This window comes from Mirounga angustirostris, unplaced genomic scaffold (assembly GCF_029215605.1).
Source record: "Mirounga angustirostris isolate CCGP_5_RB_7025 unplaced genomic scaffold, mMirAng1.0.hap1 SCAF_3, whole genome shotgun sequence".
NCBI classification, from domain to species: Eukaryota; Metazoa; Chordata; class Mammalia; order Carnivora; family Phocidae; genus Mirounga; species Mirounga angustirostris.
Window position 1 is genome coordinate 86930818 of NW_026991711.1, and position 27401 is coordinate 86958218.

At 47.1% G+C, this 27401-nt stretch overlaps 2 protein-coding genes across 25 annotated transcripts in view; one reads left to right on the top strand and one right to left on the bottom strand.

Annotated features, from left to right (window-relative positions):
• IWS1 (interacts with SUPT6H, CTD assembly factor 1) overlaps positions 1 to 27401 on the top strand; it is a 137139-nt gene that overhangs the window by 102615 nt on the left and 7123 nt on the right. The window lies entirely within an intron of this gene.
• Positions 14576 to 26556, bottom strand: PROC (protein C, inactivator of coagulation factors Va and VIIIa). Of its 24 annotated transcripts, none has more exons than XM_064586389.1 (10): positions 26223 to 26361; positions 25958 to 26119; positions 24781 to 24820; positions 22621 to 22711; positions 21290 to 21456; positions 19852 to 19876; positions 19338 to 19733; positions 17367 to 17506; positions 16350 to 16467; positions 14576 to 15257 (listed from the first exon to the last, which is right to left on the bottom strand). In XM_064586389.1, the coding sequence occupies exons 4-10, from the start codon at positions 22688 to 22690 to the stop codon at positions 14689 to 14691; spliced, it is 1485 nt and encodes a 494-aa protein (XP_064442459.1). In that variant the 5' UTR covers positions 22691 to 22711; positions 24781 to 24820; positions 25958 to 26119; positions 26223 to 26361; the 3' UTR covers positions 14576 to 14688. The 24 variants fall into 24 exon arrangements, with proteins under 24 accessions (XP_064442459.1, XP_064442455.1, XP_064442454.1 ...); XM_064586385.1 differs by having other exon boundaries at positions 22621 to 22906; XM_064586384.1 differs by having other exon boundaries at positions 22621 to 22938.

A 27401-nucleotide genomic window follows, 5' to 3' on the forward strand; every position in this document is an offset into this window, starting at 1 on the left:
GGACTCCAGGATCATGACCTGAGCCGAAGGCAGTCACTTAACCAACCGAGCCACCCAGGCGCCCCGGTATTTCTATTAATTTTTGAGGACCTCCATGATGTTTTCCACAGTGGCTGCAGCAATTTGCATTCCCACCCAACAGTACACAGGGTTCCCTTTTCTCCACATCTTTGCCAATACTTATTAGTTCTTATCTTTTTGATACTAGCCATTCTAACAGGTATGAGGTGTTATCTCATTGTGGTTTTGATTTGTATTTCTCTGATGATTAGTGATGTTGAGCACCTTTTCACATACCTATTGGCTATCTGTATGTCTTCTTTGAGAAAAGGTCTATTCAGATCCTCTGCCTATTTTTAATCAGGTTGGGTTTTTTGCTGTTGAGTTGTATAAGCTCTTTATATATTTTGGCTATTAATCCCTTATCAGATATATGATTAGCAAATACTTTCTCCTATTCAGTAGTTGCCTTTTCATTTTGTTGATGATGTCCTTTTCTGTGCAGATGCTTTTTAATTTTATGTAGTCCCACTTGTTTATTTTTGGTTTTGCTACTTTTACTTTTGGTGTCAAATCCCCCCCCCAAAAAATCATCACAGAGACTCATGTCAAGGAGTTTACTTCCTATGTTTTCTTCTAGGAGTTTTATGGTTTCAGGTCTTACACTTAAGACTTTAATCCATTATGAATTAATATTTGTGTATGGTGTAAGATAGTGGTCCAGTTTCATTCTTGTGCATATGGCTCTCCAGTTTTCCCAATACTATTTATTGAATAGATTGTCCTTTTTCCAGTCTATATTCTGGCCTTCTTGTAAATTAATTGATCATGTATGTATGGGTTTATTTCTGGGCTCTCTTTTCTGTTCCATTAATCTGTTTTTATGCCATGTATGTACTGTTTTGATTACTGTAGCTTTGTAATGTAGTTTGAAATCAGGAAGTGTGATATCTCCAGCTTTGTTCTTCTTCCTCAAGATTGCTTTGGCAATTCAAGGTCTTCTGTGGTTCTATACAAATTTTAGGATTGTTTTTTTCTATTTCTGTGAAAAATATAATTTGAATTTTGATAAGAATAACATTGAATCTCTACATTGCTTTGGGTAATATGGACATTCTAAAAATTTTAATTCTTTAAATCATAAGCATGGAACAGCTTCCACTTATTTGTCTCTTTGCTTTGTTTCATCAATGTCTTACAGTTTTTAGTGTACAGGTCTTTTGCCTCCTTGGTTATATTTATTCCTAAGAAATATTCTTTTTGGTACAATTGTAAATGGGGTTGTTCTCTTAATTTCTCTTTCTGATAGCTCACTATAGTACATAGAAATGCAACAGATTTTTGTATATTGATTTTGTATTCTGCAAATTTACAGATTCATTGATTAGTTCTAACAGTTTTCTGGTGGAGTCTTTAGGGTTTTCTATATATATCAGGTCACCTGCATATAGTGACAGTTTTACTTCTTCCTTTCCCAAATTGGATGTCTTTTATTTCTTTTTCTTACTTAATTCTGTGACTAGGACTTCCAGTATTATACAGAATGGAAGTGGGGAGAATGGACATCCTTGTCTTTTTCCTGATCTTAGAGGAAAAGCTCTCAGATTTTTATCACTGAGTGACATCGGCTTTGGGTTTGCCATATATGGCCGTTATTATGTTGAAGTACATTTTCTCTATATCCACTTTGATGAGATGGATGTTGAATTTTGTCAAATGCTTTTTTTGCATCTCTTGAGATGATCATATGATTTTGATCCTTCATTTTGCTAATGTGGTGTATCACATTGGCTGATTTGCAGATGTTGAACTATCCTTACATCCCTGGAATAAATCCCACTTGATCACTGTATATGATCCTTTTAATGTATTATTGACTTTGGCTTGCTAATATTTTGTTGAAGATTTCTGCATCTATGTTCATGAGGGATACTGGCTGGTAATTTTCTTCTTTAGTGTTGTCCTTGTCTGGTTTTAGTACCAGGCTAATGCTGACCTCATAAAACGAATTTGGAAGTGTTTTCTCCTTTTCTAGTTTTTGGAAGAGTTTGAGAAAGATTGGTATTGATTCTTCTTTAAATGTTTGGTAGAATTCACTGGTGAAGACATCTAGTCCTGAACTTTTCTTTATTGGGAGGCTTTTGATTATTGATTCAATCTTCTTACCAGTAGTTGTTATGTTCAGACTTTCTATTTCTTCATGATTAATCTTTGTAAGTTGTATGTTTTTAGGAATTTATCCATTTCTTGTAGATTGTCCAATTTGGTGGCATCTAATAGTTCACAGTAGTCTCTAATCCTTTGTATTTCTTTGGTAACCATTGTAACATCTCTTCTTTCATTTCTATTTTTATTTATTTGATTCCTCTCTTTTTCTTTGGCAGTCTAGCTAAGTATTTGTTGAATTTATCTTTTCAAAGAAATAGTTCTTAGTTTCATTGATCTTTTCTATTTTCTTTTTAGTCTCTATTTCATTTATTTCCTCTCTGATAACATATTGCCTTTCTTCTACTAACTTTGGGCTTTGTTCTTTTTCTAGTTTTTAAGGTGTGAAGTTAGGTTGGTTGAGATCTTTCTTGTTTGTTGAAGTAGGCATTTATCACTATGAACTTCCCTCTTAGAACTGTTTTTGCTACATTCCATAAGTTTGGTATGTTGTCTTTCCATTTTCATTTGAGTCAAGGTTTTTTTTTTTTTCTTTCTCTTTTGATTTCTTCTTTGACCCCTTGGTTGTTCAAAAGCATATTGTTTAATATCCACATTTTTGTGAATTTTCCAGAGTTCTTTTTGTAATTGATTTCTAGTCTCATACCATTGTGGTCAAAAAAGATGCTTAATATGATTTCAATCTTCTTAAATTTATTAAGACTTGTTTTGCGTCCTAACATGTGATCTATCCTACACTTGAGCACTTGAGAAGACTGTATATTCTGTTGCATTTGGATAGAATGTTTTATATGTCTGTTAAATCCACCTGGTCTAACATTTCATTTAAGGCCAATGTTTTCTTAATGATATTCTATTTGGAGCATCTATCACATTGATGAAAGTAGGGTATTAAAGTTCCCTACTATTATTGCATTATTTCTCTCTTTAGGTTTGTTAATGTTTGCTTTATATATTTAGGTGCTCTGATGTTGGTGAATAAATATTTACAGATATTTATCCTCTTGTTGGATTGACCCCTTTATTTTTATGTAATGACATTTTTTGTCTCTTATTAGTTTTGTCTTAAAGTCTATTTGTTTGATATAAGTGTAGCTGCCTCACCTTTCTTTTGGTTTCCATTTGTATAGAATATATCTTTCCATCTCTTCATTTTTAGTCTGTGTGTGTGTATCCTTAAAGCTGACATGAATTTCTCGTAGGCAGCATGTAGATGGATCTTGTTTTTTTTATTCCATTCAGTCACTCTATATCTTTTTATTGGAAAATTTAGTTCATTTATATTTAAAGCAGTTATTGAAAGTTATGTACTTATTTCCATTTTGTTAATTGTTTTCTGACTGTTTTGTAATTCCTTTGTTCCTTTCTTCTTCTGCTGCTCTTTTCTTTTGTAATTTGATGATTTTCTGTAGTGGTATGTTAGAGTCTTTTCTCTTTTTGTGTATCTACTGTAGGTTTTGTGGGTACCATAAGGCTTACATAAAACAAGTTATATTTGTAACAACCTATTTTAAGTTGATAACAACTTAAAGTTGAATGCATTCTAAAGCCCTACATTTTTACTCACCCACCTACCACATTTTATGTTTGGGGGGGCACAATTTATATCTTTTTTTAATCTTGTGTGTCCATTAAATAATTATTGAAGTTGTACTTTTACTGCTTCTGTCTTTTAACCTTTATACTAGCATGATAAGTGATTAATTCTCCACTTTTACAAGATTATTCTAAATTTTATCATATATTTACCTTTACCAGTGAGATTTTTACATTCATATGTTCTCCTAATGTTTCACTAATTAGTGCCCTTTTGTTTCAGGTTAAAGAAGTCCCTTTCATTTCAAAAATGTCCCTGTAAGTCTGCTTTAATGGTGATGAATTCCTTTAGCTTTTTCGTATCTGGAAAACTCTTTATCTCTCCTTTAATTCTGAGGACAGCTTTACCAGATAGAGTATTCTTAGTTGGCAATTTTTAACTTTCAACACTTTGAATATATCATGCCATTCCTTTCTGGCCTGCAAAGTTTCTGGTGAAAAATCAGCTGATAGCTTTTGGGGGGCTCCCTTATACTTAACAAGTTGTTTTTTTCTTGTTGCTTTTAAGATTCTGTCATTAACTTTCAACACTTTAAGTGTAATATATTTTGGTGTGAGTCTCTTTGGGTTTATTTTTTTTTACACCTCTAGGCTTCCTAGATCTGGATGTCTGTTTCCTTTCCCGGGCTGGGAAAGTTTTTAGCTATTATTTTTTCACATATGTTTTCTGACTCAATTGCTCTCTTCTTCTAGGACACCTATAATGCAAATGTTGATCCACCTGATGTTGTTCCATAGGTCCCTTAAGCTATCTTTGCTCTTTTTCATTCTTTTTTCTTTTTCCTGTTCTGATTATATGAGTTCCTTACCCCATCTTTGATTTCACTGATCCTTTATTCTGCATCATCCAGTCTACAGTTGAGCCCCTGTAGGCTATTTTTCAGGTCAGTTATTGTATCCTTTAGCTCTGTGACTTCTGTTTGGTACTTTAAAAAAAATTTCTGTCTCTTCTTCCATTTTTTGTCCCCAGGTTCAGTAAGCATCTTTATGAACATTATTTTGAATTCTATCAGATGAGTCACTTATCTCCATTTCATTAATCTATTTTTCTGAGGTTTTATCTTGTTCTTTTTTTGGGATATATTCCTGTGTTTCTTCATTTTACTCCACCCTTTGTTGTTTTTTATGCATTAAATATAAGAGCAACCTCTCCCAGCTTTGAAGGGGTGGCTTGGTGTGGGAGATAAATCTTATCATTTGACCCTGCCCTAGATCTTAGTTGTCTCTCAAACCCCTGTAATTTTCTAAGCCTATTTTATTTTTTAGTGTGTCCCAGTAGTTGAGGGTGTGCCAAGACTGTCAATGTCCCAAAGGGAAGGATCTCAGTCAGCACCTAGATTCAGGTTGTTGGAAACCAGACCCTCGAGCAGCAACTTTTAAAGTATGCAAATATACCTTTTTCAGGGGAAGACAGGGAGATGGACATTTCTATCTGCTTCCTTTGTGCTGAGCCCTGGGGTGATAGCCAGTTAAAAGCTTTTTTTTTTTCTTTTTCTTTTCTTTTTTTTTTTTTTTGCTACTCTCCCACTGAACCCATGTGCACAAGCCCCATTGGCCACCAGAGCCAGGCTACCAAAGGATATATCCTCTGGGTAGCAGACACAAAAGCCAGGGCACCAGACTTGTACACACTTTCCTTTCTCAAAGACATGTACAACCCAGGGCTGAGCAGAGGGAGAACATGAAGATGGCATGCACTGGCTTCCTTTGTCTCTGGAGAGGATTGCAATCAGCCCCTAGAAATGTGTTTAATTAGAAGCCTGCCCTCAGACCACAGCCATAAAAATAAGTAATTAGGCCTCTCACAGGTACCAACAACCCAGAATGAGCCAGAGGGAGAGCAAAAAGGTGGTACCCACCAGCCTCCATCCCTAGAGAGCACCTCAGTAGGTTCCTAGATATGTGCCAAACCAGAAGCCTGCTTTTACGCTGAAGCTTTGAGATGAGTAAATGGGCCTCTTTCACAGAAAGACTGGGGGTATATTTCAGTCTGCTGTCTCTGAGCTGTGCCCTGGGAGAGGTAAGTAGCGAAGAACTGTCTCCCACTTTGTTACAGTCCTGTAGGACCTGTGAGCATAAGGCCCATTGGCCATCAGAGCCACATGATCTAGAGTTGTCCTCTGGGTAGCAGCTGCAAAAATCAAGGTGCCAGATGAGGGTACAAGCTCCTTTCAGGGAGATACTGGTGAGCTGGAGCAAGGCAGAAGGAAAGTGCAAAGATGGTGCCCATTGGCCTCTGTCTTTGGAGAGTAATTCAGCAGACCCCTAGGCATGTGTTTAATTAGACATCTGCCCCTCAGGCCAGTGCTTTAAGATAAGCAAACAATCCTCTTTCACAGAAAGTCTGGGCACTTTTCATTCAGCTGCCTTTGTGTTGGGCTCTGGGGTAGATGAATTTGTGCATGGGAGCCTTTTTAGGAACTGTTTCTCAGTTTGCTATAGCCTTGTGGGTCTTATGGACACAAGCCCCATTGGCTTTCAAAGGTAGATGTTTTGGGGGCTCATCTCTCAGGTGTAGGTCTTAAAAGTTGGGATGCCTGGTGTGGAGTTCAGACTCTTCTCTCCTCAGGGAGAAGCTCAGGGTTTTGCATTCCCTCCCAGTTGTGGGTTGCAGCACCAGGGGTGGGGTTTATGGCAAGACTGTGTCTCAGCGTCTCCTACCCACTTCGATGTGAATTTTTTTCTTATTTGGCTGATGTGTAGGAGTCACTCAGCTAGCTTTTGGTCTGTTTTGTGTGTGTGTGTGTGTTTATTTTTCCCCCCAGAGGAAATTGTTCCATATGTAGCTGTAAATTCAATGCATATATGGGTAGGAGTGAGTTCAACATCCTTCTCCATTGCTGTCTTGAACTGGAACCGCAGATAGGCTCTCTTCATTCTTATGTTTTTGATCTGCACTTCCCACTTTTACCCTTGCTAGAAGTAATTTTTCAGTGCACCAGTTTTAGTTTTGTTTCTCATCTCCAGTTCACCATTTCCCTTTCTGTTATTACACTGATTTCTGCTCCTTTATCTTTATAGTTCCTTCCTTCTTGTTCCTTTGGGTTTATGTTACTTTTCACAGCTTCTTAAGTAGAATTCTTGTGTCACTTGCTGTATATATTAGTTTGCTACTGTAACAAAGTACCACAAACTGGGCAGCCTAAACACAGAAATGTATTGTCTCACAGTTCTAGGGGCTAGAAGTCCAAGATCAAAGTGTCAGCAGCGTTGGTTCCTTCTGTTGGCTGTGAGGAAAATCTGTTCTATGCTTCTCCCCTAGCTTCTGGTGGCTTGATGACAATCTTTGGAGTTCCTTGGCCTGTAGGCACATCACCCCAATGTCTGACTTTATGTTCACCTAGCATTCTCCCTATGTGTTCACATTGTTTTCCCTCTTGGTGTGTCTATATTCAAATTTCCCCCTTTTTAGGAACACCAGTCATATTAGGGGTCCGTCCTACTCCTGTATTGCCTCACCTTAGCTAATTACATCTGCAATAACCCTATTTCCAAATAAGGTTACCCTCTGAGGTTCTGGGGAATTAAGATTTCAACAATTGAATTCCAGTGAGGGGTGGCACAGTTCAACCTTTTGCTGATGGTTAATTTTATGTGTCAAGTTAGCAGGACTATAGTGCCCAGATATTTAGTAAACATTATTCTGAATGTTTTCTTTGAAGAGCACTTTTAGGGGCACCTGGGTGGCTCAGTTGGTTAAGTGTCTGCCTCTGGCTCGGGTCATGATCCCAGGGTCCTGGGATCGAGCTCCACATCGGGCTCCCTGTTCAGCGGGGAGTCTGCTTTTCCCTCTGCCTGCCTCTCCCCCTGCTTGTGCTCTCTCTGTCAAATAAATAAATAAAATCTTTGAAGAGCACTTTTAGACGAGAATAATGTTTAAATTGGTAGACTGAGTAAAGCAGATTACCCTCCATAATGTGGGTCAGCCTCATTCAATCAGCTGAAGGCCTTAATAGGACAAAGACTGACCTCCCCTATGCAAGAAGGAATTCTGCCAGCAGATGATCTTTGGACTAGAACTGTAATTCTCCCCTGAGTCTCCATCCTGGCAGTCTATCCCATCGGATTTTGGACTGGCCAGGCCTTCATAATCACACAAGTCAATTTGTTAAAATCAATTAGTCAATCAGTCTCTCTCTCTCCATCTCTCTCTTTCTCTCTTTCTCCATCTCTCTCTCTCTCCTGTCTCTCTCTCCTTTCCTCTCTCTTGGGCTATGAAGGATATATATAATATATATTATAATATTATATATTATATAATTATATATGTGTATTATATATAATATGTATTATAATTATTATATATATATCCTTGTTGTTAACTTTTGTTTCTTGATAAGTATGTTTAAAGATATAATTTCCCTCTATGCCTTGCTTTAGCTGTGTCTCACAATTTGACATTTGTCTTACTATTTCTTAATTTTTCTTATGATTTTTTACTAATATGTTACTTTGAAAACATAAGAGATTTTAAAACATTTTTTTGTTAATTTATATTTGCATTGCCTTTTGGCTAGAGGATATGTTCTGGATCATATTGAGCCCTTGGAATTTATTCAGGTTTCCTTCATGGCCCAGTATATTTTTATAAATGTTCCTAGTATGCTAAAAAAGAATCACTCAAGCTTACTAATTTTATTGTCCAGATATTCTATTTGCTACTTGTTTTTTAGATCTGTTTGATTTATTGGTTTCTGAGAGAGTTTTTAAAATCTGCAATATAATTGTTTATTTCTCCTTGCACTTCTGTCAATTGTTAGTTTATATATTTTGAGGTTATATTTTTAGAGGCACATATGATGATTACATGATTGATTCTTTCATCAGTATTTAATATCCATCTTTGTTGTTTATGATTTCCATTTTATCTATTATTAAAATCACTGTCTTAGCTTTCTTTTCATTCAAGATGATGTGGAATTTCTAGTATTATTTATTTTCAATATTTCAGTGTTTTTGTTTTTAGGTTGTGTGTAAATAATATATGGCCAGATTAATTTTTTAATTCTGAGAGTTCTCCCTTTTCTTTTTTTAAAATTTTATTTAGTGATTCATCACTTACATACAACACCCAGTGCTCATCATAACAAGTGCCCTCCTTAATACCCATCACCCATTTAGCCCACCCGCTACCCACCTCCCTCCACCAACCTTCAGTTTATTCTTTATCTTTAAGGGTCTCTTATGGTTTGCTTCCCTCTCTCTCTCTCTCTCTCTCTTTTCCTTCCCACATGTTCATCTGCTTTGTTTCTTAAGTTCCACATATGACTGAAATCATATGGTGTTTGTCTTTCTATGACTGACTTATTTCACTTAGCATAATACACTCTAGCTCCATCCATGTCATTGCAAATGGCAAGATTTCATTCTTTTGATGGCCAAGTAATATTCCATTTTATTCCATTCCATTCCATGTTTTTATATATATATAAACCACATCTTCTTTATCCATTTGTCATCAATTGATGGACAGTTGGGCTCTTTCCATAGTTTGGCTATTGTTGATAATACTTCTATAAATATTAGAGTGCATGTACCCCTTCAAATCTGTATTCTTGTATCCTTTGGGTAAATACCTAATAGTGCAATTGCTGGATCTCAGGGTTGTTCTAGTTTTAGCTTTTTGAGGAACTTTCATACTGTTTTCTAGAGTGGCTGTACCAGTTTGTATTCCTACCAACAATGTAAGAGGGTTCCTCTTTCTCTACATCCTCGCCAACATCTGTTGTTTCCTGTGTTGTTAACTTTAGCCATTCTGACAGGTGTGAGGTGGTACCTCATTATGGCTTTGATTTGTATTGCTCTGATGATAAGTGATAATGAGCATTTTTTCATGTGTCTGTTGACCATTTCTATGTCTTCTTTGGAAAAATGTCTATTCATGTCTTCTGCCCATTTTTAAACTGGATTATTTGTTTTTTGGGGAGTTGAGTTTGATAAATTCTTTATAGATTTTGGCTACTAACCTTTTATCAGATATGTCATTTGCAAATATCTTCTCCCATAGGCCCAGTATAGTTGGTTGATTGTTTCCTTCACTGTACAGTTTAGTTTAGTTGATTGTTTCCTTCACTGTACAGAAGCTTTTTATCTTGATGAAGTCCCAATAGTTCATTTTTGCTTTTGTTTCCCTTGCCTCCAGTGACATGTCTAGTAAGAAGCTGCTATGGCTGAGGTCAAAGAGATTGTTGCCTGTGTTCTCCTCTAGGATTTTGATGGCTTCCTATCTCATATTTAGGTCCTTCATTCATTTTGAATTTATTTTTGTATATGGTGTAATAAAGTGGTCCAGTTTCATTCTTCTGCATGTTGCTGACCAGTTTTCCCAACACCATTTGTGGAAGAGACTGTCTTTTTTCCATTGAATATTCTTTCCTGCTTTGTCCAATATTAGTTGACCATGTAGTTGTGGGTCCATTTCTGGGTTTTCTATTCTGTTTCCTTGATCTATGTGTCTGTTTTTGTGCCAGTACCATACCGTCTTGATAACTACAGTTTTGTAATAAAGCTTTAAATCCAGAATTGTGATGCCTCCAGCTTTGCTTTTCTTTTCAGAATTGCTTTGGCTATTCAGGGTCTTTTGGTTCCATACAAATTTTAGGATTATGTGTTCTAGCTCTGTGAAAAATGTTGGTAGTATTTTGACAGGGATTGCACTAAATGTGTAGATTGCTTTGGGGAGTATAGACATTTTAACAATGTTTTTTCTTCCAATCCATGTGCTTTTCCATTTCTTTGTGCCCTCTTCAATTTCTTTCATAAGTGTTCTCTAGTTTTCAGAGTTCAGATATTTTACATCTTTGGTTAAGTTTATTCCTAGGTATCTTCTGGTTCTTGGTGTAATGGTAAATGGGACCGATTCCTTGATTTCTCTTTCTGCTGCTTCATTATTAGTGAATACAAATGCAACAGACTTCTGTGCATTGGTTTTATATCCTGTGAATTTGCTGAATTCATTTATTAGTTATAGCAACTTTTTGGTGGAGTTTGTTGGGTTTCTACATGGAGTAACATGTTGTCTGTAAATAGTGGAAGTTAGACTTCTTCCTTGTTGACTTGGATACCTTTTGTTTCTTTTTGTTGTCTGCTGAGGCTAAGACTTCCAGTACTGTGTTAAAAAGTAATGGTGAAAGTGGCCCTCAGCTTTTCCCCATTGAGGATGATAATAGTTGTGGGTCTTTCATATATGGCCTGTATGATGTTGAGGTATGTTCCATCTATCCCTACTTTTTTGAAGGTTTTTATCAAGAATGGCTACTGTATATTGTCAAATGATGTTTCTGCATCTATTGAGAGGATCATATAGTTCTTATCCTTTCTTTTAGTAATGTGGTATATCACATTGATTGATTTGTGAATATTGAACCACACCTGCAGCCAGGAATAAGTCCCACTTGATCGTGGTGAATAATTCTTTTAATGTACTGTTGGATTTGATTTGCTAGTATCCTGTTGAGAATTTTTGCACCCATGTTCATCAGGAACATTGGGCTGTAGTTCTCCTTTTCAGTGGGGTCTTTGTCTGATTTTGGAATCAAGGTAATGCTGGCCTTGTAGAAGGAGATTGGAAGTTTTCCGTCCATTTCTTTCTTTCTTCTTCTTTTTTTTAGAACAGTTCAAGAAGAGTAGGTAGTAATTCTTTGAATGTTTGGTGGAATTCCCCTGGGAAGCCATCTGGCCCTGGACTTTTGTTTTTTTGGGAGTTTTTTGATTACTGATTCAATTTCTTTGCTGGCTTTGGGTCTGTTCAAATGTTCTATATCTTCCTGTTTCAGATTTGGTAGTTTGTATGTTTCTAAGAATTTGTCCATTTCTTCCAGATTGCTAGGTTTATTGGCTGTAATTTTTCATAATATTCTCTTGTAACTGTTTGTATTTTTGTGGTGTTGGTTGTGATCTATCTCTTTGATTTGTGATTTTATTTATTTGGGTCCCTTCTCTTTTCTTTTTTATAAGTCTGGCTAGGGGTTTATCAATTTTATTAATTCTTTCAAAGAACCAACTCCTGGTTTTGTTGATCTGTTCTGGTTTTGTTTGTTTGTTTATATATCATTTATTTCTGCTCTAATCTTAATTATTTCCCCTCTTCTGCTGGCTTTAGGCTTTATTTGCTGTTCCTTTTCCAGCTCTTTTAGGTGTATAGGTTGTATATTTGAGACTTTTCTTGCTTCTTGAGTTAGGCCTATATTACAATATACTTCCTTCTTAGGACCGTCCTTGCTGCATCCTAAAGGTTTTGGACTGTCATATTTTCATTTTCATCTGCTTCAATACATTTTTAAAAAATTTCTTCTTTAATTTGCTGGTTGATTATTTGACAGAGAGAGACACAGTGAAAGAGGGAACACAAGCAGGGGAGTGGGAGAGGGAGAAGCAGGCTTCCCATGGAGCAGGGAGCCCGATGTGGGACTCAATCCCAGGACCCTGGGATCATGACCTGAGCCGAAGGTAGACACCTAATGACTGAGCCACCCAGGTGGCCTACCCATTCATTCTTTAGTAGGATTTTCTTTAACCTCCGTGTATTTGCAGTCTTTCCAAATTTTTCTTGTGGTTGACTTCAAGTTTCAAAATGCTGTGGTTGAAAATATGCATGGTATGATCTCAATCTTTTTGTATTGTTGAAGGCTGATTTGTGACCCAGTATGTGATCTATTCTGGAGAATGTTCCGTGTGCACTTGAAAAGAATGTTTATTCTGCTGCTTTAGGATGAAATGTTCTGAATATATCTGTTAAGTCCATCTGGTCCATGTGACTTCTCTCTTTTAATTGGTAAGTTTAACCTAATTATATTTATTATTATTTCCATCTTATTCCATAGTTTCCATTAACTATACTTTCTTCTTGTCTCATTTTGTAGTTTATGTCCATTTTGATTTACTTTTTGTATAAGGTGTGAGACTTAGATTGGGTTTCATTTTTTGGCCTACAGATGCCCAACGGTACCAGCTTTATGGGTTGAAAATCTCTCCTTCCTCCATTGAATTGCTTTTGCAGCTTTGTAAAAAATCAGATGGCCATAGTTGTGTGTTTAATTTATATCTAAGTACTTCATTTTCTTTAGGGTGGTTGGAAGTGGTATTGTGTTTTTAATTTTGATTTGCACATGTTCATTGTTATATAGGAATGAAATGTATATATGTGGGCTCCTTATTTATTTTTATTCTCCTTCTTTGTTTTCTGTTGGACAGATCAAGTTTTCTTGTGTGTGTTTAAAAGATGTATCTTTGTTCTTGTTTTGTTTGCCTTTAGAACCATTCCCAGAGACTTTAAATATTTGTTTTTATAATTTTCACTAGTTTCACTAGGGAGCAGGTCAGTAGATCTCCTCATGCTGTCATACCAGAGTTTTCTCACCCATGCTAGTTAACTGTCTTTACAGGAAGCTCACCTGGTGCAAAGACATCCAGCATGCTGTCACTCTCTCAATCCATTATGTCCCACTGCAAGTGTCAGGGACTCTGGCCCAATGCACTAATGGGGAGGTGGTTCCAACCCTGGACCTGACTTCCTCCCAGTTCCTAGCTGTCCCATCTATTCTTTTCCTGGGTCTGTTAGGAGATGAATTTGGCAGGCTCCTTCTCAGGCACACCTCTTCTCTTGTGGTTGCACATAGATAACTCCATGGGTCCTGGTAGCTCTCTGGTCTGTAATTAGCAGCTGTGGTTCTGACAAGCTGGGTATAATCCCAAGTCAGGGCCTCCTTCACTATTAACTCACTTGTGCTATCCTTTCTGAGATTGCTGGTCTTCATTCTCATTGGTCCTGACGCTTGGAACTAGCACCTATCCAAGCAGAAATGGCCCTTAAAGACCATCTGGTCTAGTGGCTTTTAACCCAAGTCACACTTTTAAATGACCTAGGGAGTTTTTAAAATACCAATGTCTGGGTCCCCTACTCTAAAACAGTTAAACCAGAGTCTCTGAGGGTGCAACTGGAGGTAGATGTTTGTGAAAGTTCCCCAGGGGGTTCAAATGTATAGATAGGATTGAGAACCACTGCTTTCATTTAATCCCTTTATTTTACTGATGCCCAGAGAAGAGAATGACTTGGCCAAGGCCACACAGAGTTAGATGACTTGTATGACTTTCAGCTAATTGTCTCAGCTTGTCTCACCTCTATCCCTTTTTATCAGGTATATCCTTACTTCTTTCTCTGTCTCATCCAGTTATGCCTAGAAGGCTGGGTCAAGACAGAACTTCTTGCTTACTGCTGTTCACGATTGTGTGACATTGTCCTTAAACAGCTTCCCCAACTACACTGTGAGCTCATGCTGAGCTGAACCAACACCTTCTTGGTCTCTGGCTACTTCCTCCACTGGACTGATAATGGCCTCTATACCCAGCAGGTGCTCAACACAGCTGCCCTCCAAGAACAGACAGGGGCACAGCGGTTTGGGAGTCAGACCTAGACTTGGAATTCTGGTTCTACCATGTAAACACTCCTGAACTTCAGTTTCCTCCTCTGTAATATGAGCTCAAAACCTCTCCCTTCATTGTTGGGTTTGCCGTAAAGCTCTGGCCTCCATATCTCTGTTTCGTGTAGGCTCCTTCCAAGACCCTGGGAGGAGCTCTCACAGTTTTATAGGCACATTTTTTATTCTTTTTCATATAGAGAGGCCCCTCCAAATGTTATCGGCCTCAGACTTCACCGAACTTGGACCTACTCTTCCCCACCCCACAGAGTTGTTTCGGAAGTTAAATAAGATTGTGTTCATAAAGTGTGAGAAATGCAGTAGATGCTCCACAAACGTTACTTCCCTCCAGAACAGCGCAGAAAAGGGACACAAAGACAGACAGAACTGTAGCTGGTGTGCATGTTACATGTCCCCTTTAATGTCTCAAATATTGCCATTCAGCAATCCAGCCCCCATTCCACGAGTGGCCTCTGGGGTTCGGACACAAGCCTGAGGGATGCTAAGGTACCTAGTTCTCGGGGGAGGCCTCCTCAGCTCTAATGTGGCCATGGATCCAGTCAAGGTAGCGGCTGACTTTAGTGTATATGCCGTAATTGTGGAGGCGCCCGCAGCCCTCACCCCAGCTCACCAGGCCCACCAGGAACCAGGTGCCACGGAAGGATACAACCATAGGCCCCCCACTGTCACCCTCACAGGCATCCCGTGAGTCCCCAAGGATGCCCGCGCACAGCATGTTCTCAGAGATCATGTTGTGCATGGCCTGGATGCACTCGTTGTGCGGGGCGACAGGGATATTGATGAAGTTGAGGACGAAGGTACGGTTTCTTTTGGTCTCACTGCGATAGCCCCAGCCGGTCACCACGGTCTCCTGGCCCACCTGGGTGAGTTCACGCTCTGCAAGGCCACTGTCTGGGAGGCAGATGGGCACAATGGTCTGTGAGAGGATAGCGGGCTGGGCCAGGCGGAGCAGCGCGATGTCATTGTCCGTGGTGCTTTTGCTGTAGTTGGGGTGCACGAGGATCTCCTTGATGTCCACATCCATCTCCCACTTCTCCCAGCGCCGCAGGTCATACTCCCCTGTGGGGCAGAGGAGCAGTTAGAGTGTTTTGGGGCAGCCAGTGGGTCCACACCAGGAGTGGTCGCTGTGTCTCCTAGGCACTGTCACGAGTGCCATAAGTCTGTGCCTCAGATCCCTGCCAGTGGTAACGGCTGTGGTGTCAGGCCTAAGGGGGCCGAATGCTGGTTGGAATTCGGTACTCACTCCCAGACGGAGCAGCGAGGCCTGGCAAGTAAGCAGCAGTGGACAGTCAGCAGGGAAGCCCAGGACACACACCAGAGCCCCAAAGGGAACGTGGAGCAACTGCAGTGGAGAGACACAACTCTCATCTAGCAGTGCTGGCCCGAGAGCAAGGTAGTGACAAGCCACGATGGGGTCAGGGCAAGAGCAGCAAGACCCAGGGAGGACCCACAGGCTCTGCCAGGGAAGATCTGGATCACACACAGGAGACAAGATCCTCTCCAGCAAGGCTGATGGCTGCTGCAGGGACAGGGGCAGTGGTGGGGGTGGGGGTGGGGGAGTTGGAAATCCTAAACCGAGTGCCACGGGAGGCCACTGGCCATTGCCCGTGCTGGAGGTAATCGTAGGGAATATGAATTTGGTCATTCTCAATACATCTTCTCCTTCTTTTCTGCCTACACAGTGGGGAGAGCCCCCTCCAGAACTTGGTAGAGTGGGGCCCAGGTTTGTGGCCCTGGACCGCTCAGCTCTGTTCTCGTCAGTCTGTGCAAAGCATGGCCCTGAGGCCAGGCCATGTAGAAAGAAGCCTTGTGAGTCTCCTCACCAAGGGTGCTGGAGGTCCACACACACAGCCGGCTATGTGAGTGGGACCCCCTCACTTTGCAAACACATGTCTGTAAGCGCCTGGGCACCAGATGTGAAGAGAATCCCCTACCTGCCAAACACCAGGTGCCACTGTGTCTAAAATTTCACCCTAAGAGTGGCTGGAGGGAGCACATAGGCCTCTTCTCCCCAGACACCCTCCATGGGACCTTAAGCAGCCTCTTGCGCAAGCACCCCAAAGACGAGGGTCCCCAAACCTGGCTAGCCTGTCTGGTGCCACCCCTCCCGGAGGCCTCTGGCGGCCCCCTCCTGCCTGCTCCAGCCCGCACCAAGCCTGACGGTGAGCTTCTTTGAGTCCTCCATGCAGTGGGCCGCTGTCAGCACCCAGGAGGTGTGGATGAGCACTGCCCCGCAGGCCAGCTTCTTCTTTGAGTCCAGCAGGATCACCTGGAATGGGAGTGGGCAGTGACATCACAAGCCTACCTCTGACAACTCCAAGTCAGGGCCTGCGGCTCTCGGCACAGCCCCAGCATGGTTCTCAAGCCCGAGGCACTGGCTGCGTAGCTAGGTCTTTCCTAGGTTCCCTGGTCACACAGGTGTGGACTTACAGTCCTTGGCTGGCACTTTCTACTTTTGTGTGTCTTACAGAGTTGGACGGTTGGAGGGCATCTCCTTGCCTTTGCCCTGCCATTGCTATAGTCATCCTTAGCAGCACCCAGAGAGTTCTGCTCACCCTTGGGGCTCAGGCTGGGACTCAAGTCCTCTGAGAAGCCTTTGAAGCCTGCAGGCTGCATTGAGTATCCCCCTCAGGGTTCCATAAGCCCCTATCCCACTGGCCATCCTGGCTTTGGTCCCACTGAGCGGCTTGTTTAGGGGCCTGACCCTCCCAGGATCTATGAGCTCCCCAAGGCCTGCCAATCCCCTGCTTATTGATTTCCGTACCCCCCCACCACCACCACCCAGTACCTGGGACCAAATAAAAGTGTTAGTTCCCATGGTGAGTCTGGAGAGGTACCTCAGGGTCAACCCTCCCTCCCAGCTCTCTCCCAAGCAAAACACCTCTCCCACTGGCAAGGCCTCTGCCTAAAATGCCACCAGCAGCGCAGTATCTTTCCAGCTCTTTGTTAAAACTATGACTCACCTTCCTGCACATCTGCCCCATCCTGACCACTACTCTCCTGTCAGGTACCCCCATCTTTCCCTGAAACTGCTTCACCATTAGCACAGCCCCCTACCCCAAGTGAAGGCAGCATTTCCTCTCTCCATCTGTGCATCCTGACCAGGAACTCCCTGCAGGGGCTCAGTGATTCCTGACCCAACTGCTGAACAGCTGCTTCTCCTCTCACCTGCCAGGGGCTCTCTCCCCATTTGGTCTCCTTCCCATTGACGAGCCTTGGATCTACTTGGTCAGTTTGGTTTGTGTCACGTTTCAAGTGCTTGCGCTTCTTCTCCAGTCGCTTCCCTGGCTTCCCGCAAGGGAACTTCACTGAAGATAGGGGGAAGCAAGTGAGTTCCTGCCAGGCACTACTCCCCAAGACTGCCCTCCAATCTTTGTCTACTTCCTGCCTGCAGGCTAGTTTGCTCCATTGTAGGGGTAAAGGGATAGGAGATGCTGAGGCACCCAATTCCAGTAACCTGCCAATCCCCTTGGGTTAGTGAGTCAGTCAACAAACAGTGCCACCTAATGGTAAGAGCCACACCAAGCAGCATCACTACCTATCTGTGTGTCCTTGGACAGATTAAACTTCTCAGAGTTCAGTATACCCAGGGCTGCTGGGAGTAATCCCTGAGGTACATAAGTAAAGTCTCATGCTGGGATGCCACCAAGCTCTTAACACAGGTAAGAAATTATGGGGAGGAAGTGGTGGGCATTCCTGGAGGGCCCCCAAAGTAGCTCTGAGCATGGTCGTGAGGTCCTCTGCCAAGAGGAGAGAGCACAGGACAGAGAGCTGAGGGCTGGGAGGGCTTCCAGCATCTGCTCATGATGGACCATGCATGCGAGGTTGAGAGCTTTAGACTTGTTGTAGGAGCAGTGGGCAACCATCAGCAGGGGAATTGCATAGCGGCAGAGAATAGAGGCAGACAACAGCAACAAAACTCCAGAAGCTGGACATGGTAACTGACTTGGCTGACTGAGAAAGTGAAAACCTCAGCCAGTAATAGGGGATTCTTTTGTTACAGAACCCCCCAGAAGCCTCAGTGCTTCTGAAGGACACAGTGTAGGTTGGGACTACAAACAGGAATGTTGAGTTTGGAAGCGAAACTGCTAGAGCCCTAGACCTCTGTCCCTGGCACCCAGTGGCTTGACTCTCCTCTCTCAGCCCTGCAAAAGACCACAGGTGTCTTCTCTGCACAGGGTGAACCAGAGACTGTGATCTGGGGCTCCAGCCACATGCAAGGCTGACCAGAGGGAGTCACACAGGTATCTGCAGACTGGGCAGACGCCAGCTCCTCTTCCCTACTCTGCTCCAGGGGGCTGGAAGGCAGGCTGTGCCCACTCTAACATGAGCCTGGAGGATTCCTCTCAGGACACGACCTTGAGACCTGAGGAGCTGGGCAGTAGGGGTTCTGCCAGTGACCTGGGCTTTCCAAGGGCCTCTCAGGAAAGCCCCCAGGCCAGCTGGTCCACAGTCATTTCCTTGTAAGTTCCTGTGAATCTCTATTTCAAAATAAAAAGTTAGACATTTCTTCCCAGGAAAAGGGTTGGAATATAACATTGTGGAAGGTTCCCTGAAAGACGAACACAAAGTCAAAGCGATGGAAAACAGAAGTGATAATAAACCTAGAGGGGCAGTCCCGAGGAAAGAGATCTGAGTAACAGGAGGTCCAGGAGGCGAGAATAGAGACAGCAGGGGGAGGATATCAAAGAAATAACTAAGGAAACGTGCCTGAGGCAGTAGATACGAATTTCCACATGAAAAGGGTCCATCAAGGGCCTTGTACAACGAATAAGAAAAGACCCACACTGAGGAGCAACCTGCTGAAATTCATGATAAGAGTTGTAAAATTCTCACTTCCTAGGACATATACAAAGTTGATAAAAATTAAAAGGTATAAGAAGGAGAAGGCAGACTCATGGTTCCTGTCTCTCCTCACAGAAGCCAGAGGTAAAAGAGGAAATGGGATGCCAGGCTGGACACGGTGTCTTCAGAAAATAAAGCCATCCAAGGTAGATGGAGGAAGATGCTGGAGGCCTGGCCCCCTACACCCGCTCAGAGTTTGGGAGATGAGCTACGTGGCGGCCCGCCTCCTCGCCCCCTCTCTGGGAGCCTCCCGGTGCCGCCCCCACCCCTGGGATGGGCGGGGAGGGGGCTCACCTGTGGGCTCGCACTGCAGGTGGTCGTCCCCCAGCCTGTAGCCCGGCGCGCAGCTGCAGCGGCGCCGGCCCTCCCCCTCCAGGCAGTGGTGCGCGCAGCCGCCGTTGTCCACCGAGCAGTTGAAGTAGCTCACCTCTGGGCGGACCGGGGACGAGGCGCGGGGAGCGCACGGTGGCGCGGCGCGTCCCGGCCCCCGGCCCGCCCCGCCCCCGGGCCCCCGGCCCGCCCCCTGCCCCCCTCCGCGGCCGGCCCTCTCACCGTGCCGGCAGAAGCGACCCTCCCAGCCCCGGCCGCAGTAGCAGCGGAAGGCGCTGATGCCGTCGATGCACGTGCCGTGCCCGCAGCACGGGCTGTCGCACGGGTGCTCCGGGGGTAGGGCCGCGCACTGGTCCCCGTCTGCAACATGGGAGGAGGGGCGTCACTGGTGCCGCCAGCCCCCTCCCCGTCCCTGCAGCGGCCCAAAGAACCCGAGGGTGTTAGGGGCACCGCAGCCCGGAATCTAGAGCGCACTCACCGACGTACTTGGACCAGTAGGTCAGCTGTGGAGAAAAGGGACAGGGTCAGAGGCCATCCTCCCATGTATAAGTATTGGGGAGCCCAGGGGCGCCTCCTGAGTCTGGCCCACGTGGGGCAGGGGAGGGAAGGGCTTCTGGACAAAGAGGGGTCTACCCCTGCTTGTTGCCAGCCGCTGGGGCAACTGCACTCTGAGCAGGCCTACAGTCCTCCTTGCCCCTGCTGCCCATCTCCACCCCACATCCCAGGCACCCCCACCCCCCACCCCGCAATGCGGCTGGAAGCTTGCTCTCTGGACGGTCTGTGACCACAACAGCCTTTACACTGGAAGGGACCCAAATCTCCCACCCAGCTGCTCTGCCTCCTTCCAGCCTCCATCACTCCTTTAGGCTTCTCTGGACCTCTCATGGATGTGATCTTTCCCTGAGCCATGTTCTCAAAGTGGAGACCTTGTTGGTTAGAAGTTGATTGCTGATTTAGAAGGTCTGCTTGTCCAGCTGAGGCCCTGCTGCTGCTGCTGGTCTGGGACCATCCAGCCTGATGGTCCCTTTAGCAGTGGCTCTGCCCTGCTGGGCCTGGGAGAACTTAGGGTAAGGTGCTCAGATTGTGGCTGCAGAAAGTCCTTTGGGCATCTGTTGAGGAGCGCATTTGGGAAAAGAGGCAGTGGGGATCTAGGCAAGGAGGTAGCCGCTGAAAAGGCAGACCAGAATTCCCCCCTTAGCCTTGGAAGGAAGGGCATCCCTATAGACAGCTTAGAAGGGGACCCCAGGTAACAGCACAAATTATGGTCCTAGTAGCTCAAGTAAGCCCTTGGGGATGGAGTGGGTCCGAGCCTTGTATGGGATAGCCACCTCCTTTCCCAGTCCATCCTTCCACCTCAGCGCTGCCACCACGGGGCCCTGGGAGCCAGAGAGGACATGAACTCTTCCCTCTGATTCCCTGAGCAATCAAATTTTGCCTCTCGAGAATTTGAACTGAGGCACAGAGGGAGTGTATATAGACATCAGGGAGTCTTGGGTCACACAGCCCCTGACCAGCAGGTGCTTGGCTGGAAGCAGAGAGGGTGGCATTTTGGTCACAGAGAACAGGGGGACACAGCAGTGGCCAGTTGTGGGCAGAGGACGTTCTGAACTTCCTCCAGTGGGGTTGTTGGGAATCCCAGCTTCCCCAAACTCCCTATTCCTGGAGCTAATTGCAGAGTTCTGTTCCTTGCAGTCACATGTGCCCTGACCAAGACCGTAGGGCCAGCGTCCTCTTCATTCCACTCGCACACCCCGGCCCCCCCGAGCGAGCTGGATGGAGAAGGGGCTGGTGCCCACTGCCTCCCCGGACTCCTAAGAGGGCCTCAGCAGTGGGGCCCCAGCTTGCTCCTCCAGACCCCTGCTGGCCACCAGCCTGCCCCTGAGGCTTGTCCTCTGCACCCAGCCAGATGGCCTTACTGTGTCATCCACATTTTGGAAAATCTCCTGGGCCTCCTCGAAGTCACAGATCTCCTCTATGCACTCCCGCTCCAGGCTGCCTGCCCGGATCTCCTCTAGGAAGGAGTTGGCACGCTTGTGGATCCGCAGAACCTGGTGGGCCCTCTTGCTGCTGGAGAACACTGAGTCTGGTTGGGGGGGAGGGGAAGCTCATTGGGGGGAGGGGAAGCTCATTGGGGGGAGGGGTCTGGGGTGGGGGCCACTCTGTGGTTAGTCCCAGGAGATATTTTTGTCTTGGGCCCTCAGGCCTTAAAGCTCCCCTGCTCCTCTGCTCTCTTCCTCCACACACAGCAGATGGCCAGCCTTGGAAGACAGGAGACTTGGCCATTCAGAGTACATGCGCTGGACAGACAGCCCTCCCTTTGGACCCAGCCTGACCTCTGTGTGACCTTGAGCCAGTGCCTTTGCCTCTCTAAACTTCAGTTTCTTCGCGCAACCCTGAGGATGAGATAATGGTGCCAAGCCGCGCAGTGTCTGACCTAGGAATGAGCACCCAGGGACGCGTGTTGGCTGGATGTTGGGGTTATTACCAGGCCTGCAAGGTTCACTCTGTCTCGTTGCTCTCGAGTCCCCCTGTACAACCCTATCTTGCCGCTGTCCCGCCTCCCTCCGCTCCCCTCCCTGGCCTCCCCCGAGTGGAGCATTTCCCCTGCCTTCCCATCTGGCGGGCAAACCAGGAGGACGGCAGCCCTGTCTCAAAGATCAAGAAGCTCAGGAAGGGGCTTAAATGCTATAGCAGCAGCCGTGCGCTTCCAGGAGCCTCGGGGCGGGGCCTGCTAGAAGGTACTGGCAGCTCATTCCCCCTCAGACCTCCCAGGCACCCTGGCTTCCTCCTGTTGGGGGGGGGGGGGAGGCGGCAAGGGAGGGGTGGAGCGGGGCAGTCCCTGCACTCGAGCCTTGGAGGATAGGCTGCCCTGCGGTGGCGTGGGTGCTGGCCAGGCCCAGCTTTGGCACTTACGGGACTGGGTGGGTGGAGGGGAAAGGCCCAGGGGACTGTGTGGGGCACTCCCAGACTGGAGGAAGGAGCTTCAGGACATGCCCCCACCCCGGGGGCTCCTTGAGGTCACCACAGTACTCTGTCATCACAGTAACCCCCCCCCCACCGGCCCCTGCCCAGCGGGGGCAGCTGCTGGATTCCAACAGGGGACTGTCAGGCAGTTCCTCCCCACGGTGCCTCTCGTTTCACACTGAGGCTCAGAAGAGATGCTGCACGGGGTGGGGGCCTCATGCGGCGCCAGAGAGGGTCTCGTGAGGACCCCGAGGGCCCCAGGGAAGGGGGACAGTGGCCTTACCAGGAGGAACTGGTGTGCCGGAAGTTCCCCAGATGGTCACCAACAGTAAGAGGCTTGCGAGCTGCCACATTCTGGAGTTGCTGCCACCTGTCTGAGGAGGACTTCTGAGCTTCCAACAGCCCCACTGGCCCCTGCTCTGCCTGCCGCCCCGGTGCCAGATGGGAGCTGACTGCAAGGGCTGGGGCTGGGGCTGGTGGTCCCTGTTCACTAGACGGACAGCCGCTGGTGCCTCAGTGTCCTTGCCTGTGTGGGGCTAGGATCACAGCAGCTGCCCAGCATCGGAGGGCTGAAGAGAAAAAGTGGAAAGGGCACGGAGTCCTGGGGAAGATCAAAGGGGACTCAGCACAAAAGGGCCATGGCAGGTGTCCTCTCTTGCCCTGTTCTTTGAGGGTCAGGGGGTGGTGCCTTTGCTGATCTAATGGCCAGGCTGAGAGGCATACCTAACATTTATCTGACATTCATGGCGTTTTTCAAGCAATTTATACATGGTTCAGAAGGCAAGACACCAAAGTCAGACCACTTGGTGCAAATCCCAGCTCTGGGACAGCAACACTGGGCAAGATACCTAACTGTTCCATGCCTCAGTTTCCTGGTTAGAAAAACTGTGTTTCTGCCTTATAGGGTTATTGTGAGAATTAAATGAGTTAACCCACATAATGCTCTTAAGACGGGGTTTGTATACAGCAAATGCTCAGGAAATATTAGCTTTTATTATCTCAGTTAAAACTCATAACGCCCACGAGGGAGGTATTAATGTCATCACCCCATTTTATAGAGGGTGGTCACATTGAAGCTTGGAGGAGGGAAATAGCTTATTGAAAACACACAACCAGGACGTGACAGAGCTAGGACCCGAGCCCAGGCCTATGTGACTCCAGGCTTGGAATCTTAACCCCTGCCCCAAACTACCGGGTGCCCCACAAAGCCCCAGAAGTAACCCTGCTGGCTGTAAACGGAGGAGGGAGCCCTCCACTGCCTCCAAGCCCGAGGGCTAGGCCTGCCTGCCCCACCTGCAACCTCCCCCGCTCCATCTGACATCACTTTCTGTCTTCACTGACTCCCCCGGAGTTTCTGACATTTGTTTAAATCAGACACCCTAGGTTTAGAGGTGGGGGTGAGGTGGGGAGAATGGGGAGTCCTGGGCTCCAAGCTGCCCCTGACGATGTCCCTTGGCCCTGGCGGCCCTCAGACCACTTCCACTTGCCTCCAAGTCTGGGAAAAAGGCCCCTGGGGACTGTGGCACCCAGGCCTGAGGAATGCCAGCCGACGTCCTGGCCTGGCCCGTGGCAGAGCCCTGATATCCCATTAGCCCAAGCTCTAGCCAGCCTCTGGAACCCTGGCTGGAGGATTCGACCTTCACATCTGCTCATCCCTCCTCCATCCCCCGTCACAGACCTGCCATGAAGGGGACTTACTGGGGTGGGCCAGGGAGAAACTGCAGGGTCGCCGTCCCACTGCCATGACAGCCTGAACCGGGCGTGAGTTAATCCATAACCTCAAATATTTGCTTGGCCCTCAGTGCTGAGGCCTCCCCCTCCACAGATAAACAAAGAGCCTCCCAGCTCTGGATGGCCCTGTTTGCCCAAAGCCCACCTTTGTCCCCCAGTTGGTGCCATCCAAGAGGGAGGGCGGGGAGGGATGGGCGACTGTCAAACTGTCTACAGATGAGGTCTCATTTTGGCCTCACAGGTGGTTGGCTGAAGGAGGGACATTGTGTCTATGTGGCAGATGGGGACATTTTTACCCAGAGATATTGCAGTTTTCCCCAGATCAGCTCAACTGGTAATGATTCCATATTTCACCAAACCTAGGATGCCATTAATTATAAGATGCACCTATTTTATGTGGCAGTAACACTGTCAATTACACAGGGACGCAATGTCCCGATTTCCAATTTTCATGATGAAAAGATACCCCTCTCAGGGTCCCTGCCACATGAGCGCTGGCCACTCAGCTCGACCCTCGGCTCCAGTAGCTCCTGTAGCTGCCCGCACAAGGGCACGTGGCTACTCCCATAATCTCTACTTTGCAGATGAGGACCCTCAGAAATCTCTTATTAGCTGCCCAAATTCACCAAGCTGCGAAGTGGCCGGCCTGGCATCGACTCAGGTCTTCCTGGCACCTCTTGGCCACCTTTGCAAACAAGTGAGAAAAACAAACCTGGTTCTGGAAAGGCTGCTGTCAGTCCCTGGCTGGGACGCTGGGGAAGAGAAGGACAGAAGTACAAGGTCCAGCTTGAAGCCTTGGCGCCAGTCCTTAAGTCTGTCGACATTTATTAGGCATCTCACGTTCCTGTACCTGCTGTGAGGGCTTGACCACACCCCTCAAAGCCGGAGCTCCTTCAGGGGTCATGTGACCCTGTCCCACTGGCCTCCAGGCCTGCCCAGGAAAGTCGCCTGACCCAGGGGTCAATCCAGTTCTCCACCCCAGCCCGCAGGAGTAGGGCCTCAGAGCCCTCGTTCCACTGTGAGCGCTGGACTGGGGAGATTCTGAAGCCCAGAGCCCGGGCATCCATGTTTGGGCCCAAAGCAGAGGAAACTGAGGAGGAGGAAGACACAGACGCAGGAGAGAGGCTGAGACAGGAGACCTTGGACACTCAGGAGTGGGAGGGAGCAGCAGGGCAGGCCCCTACCCTCCAGGGTGGGCACATCCTGGCTCTGGGCTCATGAGGGTCCCCTGCCCTCCTAGGAAACCCCCTCTTAACCCTTAAGTTCCCTTAAATTGACTGGGGCAGCTTGTGTTCCGTAGGACAGGCCCGCAGCTGCCGGAGAAGGCAAGAGGAGCAGGGCGAAGGGACGAAGGGACGTCACACAAGCTGGGGTGGCCAGGGAAGGCTGCCTGGGTGAGGTGGAGCTTCAGCTGGAGGTCCCAGGGCAGGCAGGACCCGGGAATAGAGGAAGGGCCCTGAGGAGGGGAGGGAGGGGAGGCACAGGAGACCCAGAACGGGGAAGCAGAGGAGAGGGTGAGAGGGAGGGGAGGAGGAGATAATGGAGTTTGGAGTGCAGCCTGGGGCAAGTGGGGCGCCAGCGGCTGTCTTGCCAGGGGCTCCGGCGGCCGCCTCGGGAAGGGGCCGGGCGGTCCTCGCAGGTCAGGCAGGAAGCTCGGAGTCCGTGCGCTTGGCCACACAAGAGGGCAGCTCGGCAGCCCCGGACCTTGTAAATGCCTCCGGCGCCCACGTTCTCGCTCTATAGGCGGCCTCCCTGTGAGTCCGCCGCAGATGCCGTCCTGGGCTCTCCTCACGCGCACTTACTTCCCGCTGCCCCCTTCGCCAGGCTCTCTGGCTGTTCCCTGGGGCTCCGTCCTCCTTGCCTTCCCCCCCCCCCCCCAGACTCCTCACCTGCCACCTGCCCCACAGCTGGCAGCGGCGATCGGTTCCACGGGACGTCTACGTAGGGTCCACACACTGATCCTGAAGGTGGATGAGGGACTGTGTCTGAGGCCCCCACATCCAAGCCGGCCCAGACGCCCAAAGCACCGGCAGCCAGAAGTGCCAGGGCAGCTGCAGGGGGAGAGGTGACCAGTGTGGGGGTCTGGCCAGGCCTTGAAGGCTGCCCGGAGCGGGGGCAGGAGGGCTCCTCTTGCTTGTTGGCCGGCTGGGGCACCTGAGCAGGGGTGCCTTCCTCAGGCCTCCTTCCCGGCGGGCAGCGCAGGGAACGCGAGCCACCTCCCTGAAGCAGGGATGCTCCCCCCCACCAGCTGCTCCCCAGGTTTGTGCTGGCTGAACGGCTGCCATCCCCCGGGAGAGTGCGGCCAGGAATCCAGGTGTCTGTGCTCACTGGCAACAGGTTCCAGCGGGGGGCCACTGCTCTGGTCCCTTGGGAGGGTGCGGGCTGCCCTTCCAAGGGGCGGCCTCGCCTGGCTGCTTGGCCGCTGCTCATTTGCCTTGTCTGACGCTGGGGTTTTCCTTCCCAGATGTGAGTCAGCCCTGTTGGGCCTGAATTCAGTCAGGCCCACTCTCCCGATGCCAGAGCAGGACTTTGGCGTCACAGCCAGCCATGATTCAGAGAGCGGAAGGACGTCTGTGTGCAGGGAACGGACTGCATTTGTGAGGACGTGGGCAGAGGACTAAGAAGCAAAGGTGTGGGGTTCGGGGTGAAGGGGGAGAGGAGTTTGCGGGAAGGGCTGCAGAAAGAAAGCCAAAACTAGGAGATGGCATCAAGCAGTGGGGTATTCAGAAACTTCATCTTTGATGTCAGGCTCACACAGGTTTATTGTTTTCTAATTAATTAATTAATTAATTTTTAAGATTTTATTTATTTATTTGAGAGAGAGAGAGAGCACCAGCAGAGTGAGAAGCAGACTCCCTGCTGAGCAGGGAGCCCGATGTGGGGCTCGATCCCAGGATCCTGGGATCATGACCTGAGCGGAAGGCAGATGCTCAACCAACTGAGTGACCCAGGCGCCCCCTCACACAGGTTTAAACTTCAACTTTGTTCCTTCCCTCAGCTTCAGTTTCCACATCTGTAAAATGAGGCCAATAATAGTGTGCGCCCCAGGTGGTTGTTATGAGGGTTCAATTAAATATTTTCTACAAGGTAGACAGAGACTTAGGTGATCAACCAACAGCAGTGTCCTCTCTTGACTCCCCAAGTATCCTAGAGAGAAAGTGAGGTACCACATGAAGCTTTGTGAGGATCAGCCACCTGGGGAAAATGGGTGCCCCCCCCTTCATGAATGCCTGTGAAGGCATGGGGGAGGTGACCCAGGAGGGGGACAGGAAGGGCCAGCTGCTGTCTGTGCAGCCACCGGCTCCGAGTATCCAGGGCCCCCGCACTCCCCAG